Source organism: Morus notabilis, unplaced genomic scaffold (genome assembly GCF_000414095.1).
Source record: "Morus notabilis unplaced genomic scaffold, ASM41409v2 Scaffold1508, whole genome shotgun sequence".
Classification (NCBI taxonomy): Eukaryota; Viridiplantae; Streptophyta; class Magnoliopsida; order Rosales; family Moraceae; genus Morus; species Morus notabilis.
In genome coordinates this window covers 121,323-127,467 of record NW_010361016.1, presented here as the reverse complement: position 1 = coordinate 127,467, position 6,145 = coordinate 121,323, and the positions used below count along the sequence as shown (strand labels likewise).

Sequence of the window (6,145 nt, the reverse complement as noted above, 5' to 3'; positions counted from 1 at the left end):
ATATATATATAAGTACTGGGTGAGTTTACGAGACCAGGAGGTGGGTTTAGATAATTTGATTTTAATTTAGGTAATTAAAAAAGTGAGCTTTGATTGATTAAGGTTTAGATTCGAAATTAGTTGGTCCTACTAAAGTGGGTCCTATTTAGGAAAATTTTGCTTATGATCCTACGTTGTAAATGTAATCTTTGCAAGAGATAATTATTTCCTAGAATCAAATTTCCGAAAATAAATAAATACTTGCGTAAGACCAAGTATTTGTATTACTCTTAGCTTCGCAAGCTTTAGTTTATATTTTTGGTAATTTTCATTCTTTAAATAAGTTGAATAGATTACGAATTTGGAAGTTTTTGCTTATAATACACCTTTATTTTATGTCATCTTTAATCGCTGAGCAACTTGAACTAGAATTATGGAATATGGATGTAGTTTGACATGGTTTTGAGGTGCGAGAAATGATGATATGCTTATGACAGACATGGAAGCAGAAATGTCATTGACTAGCAAAACCGCTCCGCCCAAGCACAAGTATCGTAGAAGTGCCGTAAAATGCTTTGGAGTCGATTTGACCCCGGATAATATCGCTGTAGCAATGGTGTATTTCGTCCAAGGTGTTTTAGGCCTCTCGAGGCTTGCTGTTAGTTTTTACTTGAAAGATGATTTGCACTTGGATCCTGCAGAGGTATGCAAGCATTGCATTTACAGTTCTGTTGGTTGTCATGGAGATTTACTCCCATTTTACGCTAGATTTTCCTTTCTTGATGTAAAGTGAGCAATTATAATCTTCTTAGTCCTTTTACCTCTCTCTCTTTTTGGATTAATTTACTATACCTCTTCATGTAGCTGTTAAAAAGGAATTAGAAATCCATCTTGAGGTTTTTTTTCTCAGAAAGTAAAACTTCGTTTTCCTCCTCAGTTCATCCCAAAATATCCTTCCGCGTATATGTTTATATCTTGAGGACTGATATATTATTCCTGGTTGACTAGACAGCTGTGATAACTGGCTTTTCTGCACTACCATGGCTCGTTAAGCCAGTATATGGATTTATTAGGTGAGACCTAGTATCTGATTTCAATTTCCATCTTATTATTAAAGAACTATAACGAATCTTTTATTTCATTATTTTTGAGGATATATATATTATTATTTTTTTCTTTTTTTGAAGTGATTCTGTCCCACTATTTGGCTATCGAAGAAGGTCATACTTGATTTTATCAGGCCTTCTTGGTGCACTTTCATGGAGTTTGATGGCAAGTCTTGTTGACGGCAAATATAGTGCTGCTTTCTGCATACTTCTTGGGTCTCTTTCTGTTGCATTCTCTGATGTTGTAAGTATCTGCTACTTTGCAACTTGTTTATTACTTTATTACAGAAATGTTTAGTGTTCAATTATCATCATTAAGGTTTCTTTAATAGAGGCTGTATTTTTCTTATGTGCTTAACTTGGTTTTGCTTAATCTCTCTCTCTGTTGTTTTTTTTTTTTTTTTTTTTGGGGAACATATTAGTTTATGCTATGAATTTTACTTGTTCCAATGTTTTAATGAGTTTCTCGACAACTTATCTGTTAATTTGAGGGTTGCTGCAAATAGAATTAGCTTAGTGCTAATGGATTCACCTTTGATAACCTTGTATTCTACAGGTCACCTTTTGAGATAGTTAATTTCTTACGTTTTTCCTTGCAGTTTGAAATGATTCGACTGCTAGCTTTGACGTTTACTTCTGTGACCTTGTCCTGTTCAATTCCATAGTGCACCTTACAAAATAATAATAAATTATAGCATTGTGTAGGTTGTTGATTCTATGGTTGTAGAGAGGGCTCGTGGTGAGTCACAAAGCGTGTCAGGATCTCTTCAATCATTATGTTGGGGATCGTCAGCTTTTGGTGGAATTGTGAGTTCGTATTTTAGTGGCTCCCTGGTAGATGCTTATGGTGTAAGGTATATATGCTGGTTCTTGTACTAAATATTCCTAAGCTGACGTTTATTAAGGAACCTCATAAGATTTTGTTCCTAATGTTTCAGGTTTGTTTTTGGTGTCACGGCGTTGCTACCGTTGCTTACATCTGCAGTTGCCGTGCTTGTAACTGAACAACGTGTGCTAGGTCCAGCAAGGGGGCAAATCCCTAACTTGGTCGGTCCAACCTTTCTAGAAAGTTCAAAACAGAACATTATTCAATTGTGGGATGCTGTCAGACAGCCCACCGTATTACTTCCCACAATATTTCTTTTCCTCTGGCAGGCAACACCTCAGTCAGACTCTGCCATGTTCTACTTCACGTATGCCCTTTTCTAAATCACCTCGATCAAAATCACCTCGATCATTAGATTTCTTAATGCTGCATGTGTTTGGACTTTTGTTTTCCTTATTTTACTTAAATTATTGTTGGCGTGTGCTTTGACATCTGACAATAATGCTTTTTTTCCCAGCACAAACAAGCTTGCTTTCACCCCGGAATTTCTAGGTCGTGTCAAGCTCGTTACTTCAGTGGCATCACTACTTGGTGTTGGACTCTATAATGGTTTTTTGAAAAATGTTCCGTTGAAGAAGATTTTTCTTGCAACGACAATCATTGGTTCAGCTCTGGGAATGACTCAGGTTTGTGATAAATTTAGTTTGGTTTAGATATCGACGATTTTTCTACAGCATGTCTATGTTTAATGGAAGTTGTTACTGTTACTTTAGTTAATATTCTCTTGGTTTTTGGCTCAGGTTTTCCTTGTAACTGGATTAAACAGAAGATTAGGCATAAGTGATGAGTGGTTTGCAATTGGGGATTCTTTGATTCTTACAGTTCTTGGTCAGGTAAACTTTTGCTAGAATTTTGTTGGTATTGTTAATAACTTTGATGTTGTTTATTCTATAAAATTTTGTGTTTCATTTCCCATCTTGTATGCGCGTTAATTATGGAAGCAGAAGTTGCAAAACATAATGGTCTATAATTGGCATCTAATTGGAAGGAAGCTCTTTTATCATTCCCGGGTCGATAAAAAGAGAGTTCCTTTTAAGTTGAATTACTTGAGTAGGCCCTGTTTGGAGATTGTTTGAAGTATTTTTATTAGCAAAAGAAAGAAAATGGAAATTGCATATAGACGTAGATTAGATTAATGAGATGACCTGTTCTTATTGACGCGCATGCCTTATACCATACAAAATATGCCAATCTGCAAGTACCCATATGCACAAGTTAAGCTATGATCTTCATCATACTTTTCATTCAATTATACTGCTCCATTTGCTTGTTTTGCATGAAAAAGATCTTACTAGTGATTGTTGTGGAATACTAAAACTAGTTCTATAAATATCTCAGGCTTCTTTCATGCCGGTTCTCGTATTAGCAGCGAAATTATGTCCGGAAGGGATGGAAGCAACACTCTTTGCAACTCTCATGTCCATATCCAACGGAGGGAGTGTTCTTGGGGGGTTGATAGGTGCTGGTCTGACCCAGCTCTTTGGTGTCACCAAAGACACATTTGATAACTTAGCCTTTTTGATAATCCTGTGTAACCTCACCTCACTTTTGCCTTTACCACTTCTCGGCCTTCTCCCGGATGATGGTCCTGATTCCAATTTGGAGGAAAATGCCGACATTGAGATGAAGTCAAATTGATTTCCTCGTGTGACCTTTTCCTCATCATGATAATTTAAGACGCATGGCATCCATCGTTTTTATGATTTGCCTTTGAGGCTGTAGCTGGTAGAGACAGAGAGAGCCCTGTAAATATTACAACACGGCAGGCAAAATAACTTCTCTTATTTTCTCCTCCTCATTGTTGTAGCATAATCTGTTGTTGAATTGTGAAATTTGTTCATTTTATGCCAAATCAGTGATTCAGTGCAACACCTGATGGTGAACTAATTATCAGTTTCGATTTTCTACTGAAAGAAAGTGAGATTACACAATGCCAAAAAAAAAAAAAAAATGCAAAAAAAATGGAGAAAAAGGAGGTGCCAGGGTAGAAAAATGGAATAACTAAATAAGAATGATTTATATAGACTTAAAAGCCAAGGAATAAAAGGACTATTCTACCTTACTAATAAAATAGTATAAATAATAAAACCCCATTTGGTTTGCTGGTTGAAATTTTGGTGATTTGAATGTTTTGATTAAAAAAATTTTAAACTGTGATTTAAATTATAGTTCAAATTGACTTTTGGATGTGCTGTTAAAATTTTCATCTGAATAGGGAATAAAATCAAATTTGTATTTAGTAGGTGTGAAAAGCATACATAATGGGCATCTTTTTACCGTTAAAAAATAGTTTGAATGATTGAATTTAAGGGGAGAGTTAAACTCTAACTCAGACAGTTTAACAAAGTTCAAACGGAGAATATAATTCGGATTGCGTGCTTACTATATACAGTTTAAATTGTTCTCATTGTTTAAACTGAATTAAACTGAACTAAACCAGTAAAATAAACGGGGGCTTAAACATTTCCTCTCAAACCGGTTGCAAAAAGTGTTAAGAGTTTGATAACTAAAAAAGGGAATATTAAGGGCCTATTTGGTTTATGAGTTTAAACAAATTATTTTGATTATGTATTAAAAATTTAGGAGAGAATCCATTTGTGAGACCTTTTTAAATTCAATTTTTTTAAGAGAAAATACTGTAGCAGAATCAAAATTATGAGTTGAAATTTAGAAACTAAACGCCTAAATGGTGTGATTTTGTAAACAAAATCGCAATCTACATGAAATTTAAAAAAAAAAGTAATAGTGCCATGTTGATAATGTCTCAAGCATATTGGTTTGTTCATGAAAGACTCAATTATGGCACTATAAATAACACTATTGTAATAACAATATATAAGAGTAAGAAGAGAGAGAAATATTCATTTATGCAAACCAGTGGTCATAGATGTTATTTATGCAATTTAGGGCCCGTTTGTTTTATAGACTCAAATTTGAGTTATTAATTCTGCTACAGTATTTATCTCTTACAAAAAAATTTAAATTAAAAATCATGATTTGAATGTGTTGGGTAAAAATATTTATTAATATTAAAATAATATTTCACACACAGCATAATTTCACATATACTAGGATTTAATTAGCATAGGAGTTTATTATTTTTAGTTCGACCCATTCAATATTATAAGAATAACCTCTTAATTACAATACCTTGATACAAGGAAAAACCTTTTTATTTCAATTAAAACAGTAAATACTATTTTTTGTGAATTTGAGAAATTTTAGTTGATTTAAAATTGTGGCTGAACTCAATAAATTTTGTCGAGTTGCCTACATACCCCGTTGAGAGATCAAGCCACTTGTAGTTTGAATTTTAGGTTAGAAAATTTTAGATAATTCCTCGGTGTATGACCTTATGAGGAATTTATGTACTTTGATATTTGATTTAGTTTAGTTTTGATTTTGTCTTTTATGAGGATTTTTAGGATTGAATTTGATCTTGAAACTGTACCTAAATTTTAGGTTGCCTACGTATCCGATAGGGAAACAAGTCAATTGTAGTTCTTGAATTTGAATTTAGATTTTGTTGAATTCCCCGATATATGACCATAGGAGGAATTTAAAGATGTTTTAAAATTTGATTTGGAATTTTACTTTAGAATTTGGATTTGAAAGTTATATTTGGATAATTCATCGGTATATGACCTTATGGGGAATTAAAAGGTATTTTAAAATTTGATTTGGAATTTTACTTTAGAATTTAAATTTGAAAGTTATATTTGGATAATTTCCCAGTATATGACCTTATGGGGAATTAAAAGGATCCTTTTTGAATTTGGTGTTGAGAGAGATTTTTTTTTTTTTTGAATTTAGGATTTGAAAATTGTATTTAATCACTATATGGTTTTATGAGACAATGAACTCATCTTTTTGAACTAAGGGACAATAAAATGGCTCAATTTGTGCATTTTGAATTTTTGGGTATTTAATATTCCGAATTTCTTTGAAATTCATTATCTTTCTCCCCCTTTTTTTTTAATTTTAAAATTCAAAATCAAATCCGCCGTTTGAATTGGATTTGTTATGATTTAATTTGTTTTGATTTGATTTATTTTAACTGATCTTCTAATCTCGAAAGAATTAAAATCCTTTTTTGCTTCACGTGGTTGACATACATACATATATATGATCTTCTAATCTCGAAAGAATTAAAATCCTTTTTTGCTTCACGTGG

At 32.9% G+C, this 6,145-nt stretch overlaps 1 protein-coding gene across 1 annotated transcript in view; it reads left to right on the top strand.

Annotated features, from left to right (window-relative positions):
- LOC21388895 (folate-biopterin transporter 1, chloroplastic) overlaps window positions 1-3,999 on the top strand; it is a 4,595-nt gene extending 596 nt beyond the window's left edge. Inside the window, exons 2-9 of the mRNA XM_024165460.1 lie at window positions 477-682; window positions 988-1,052; window positions 1,167-1,329; window positions 1,791-1,939; window positions 2,024-2,278; window positions 2,429-2,597; window positions 2,712-2,804; window positions 3,310-3,999. Of these exons, the coding sequence (XP_024021228.1) occupies window positions 477-682; window positions 988-1,052; window positions 1,167-1,329; window positions 1,791-1,939; window positions 2,024-2,278; window positions 2,429-2,597; window positions 2,712-2,804; window positions 3,310-3,609 (1,400 nt within the window). The 3' untranslated portion in view covers window positions 3,610-3,999. The remainder of the gene's footprint in view (window positions 1-476; window positions 683-987; window positions 1,053-1,166; window positions 1,330-1,790; window positions 1,940-2,023; window positions 2,279-2,428; window positions 2,598-2,711; window positions 2,805-3,309) is intronic.
- Window positions 4,000-6,145: the final 2,146 nt, after the last annotated feature.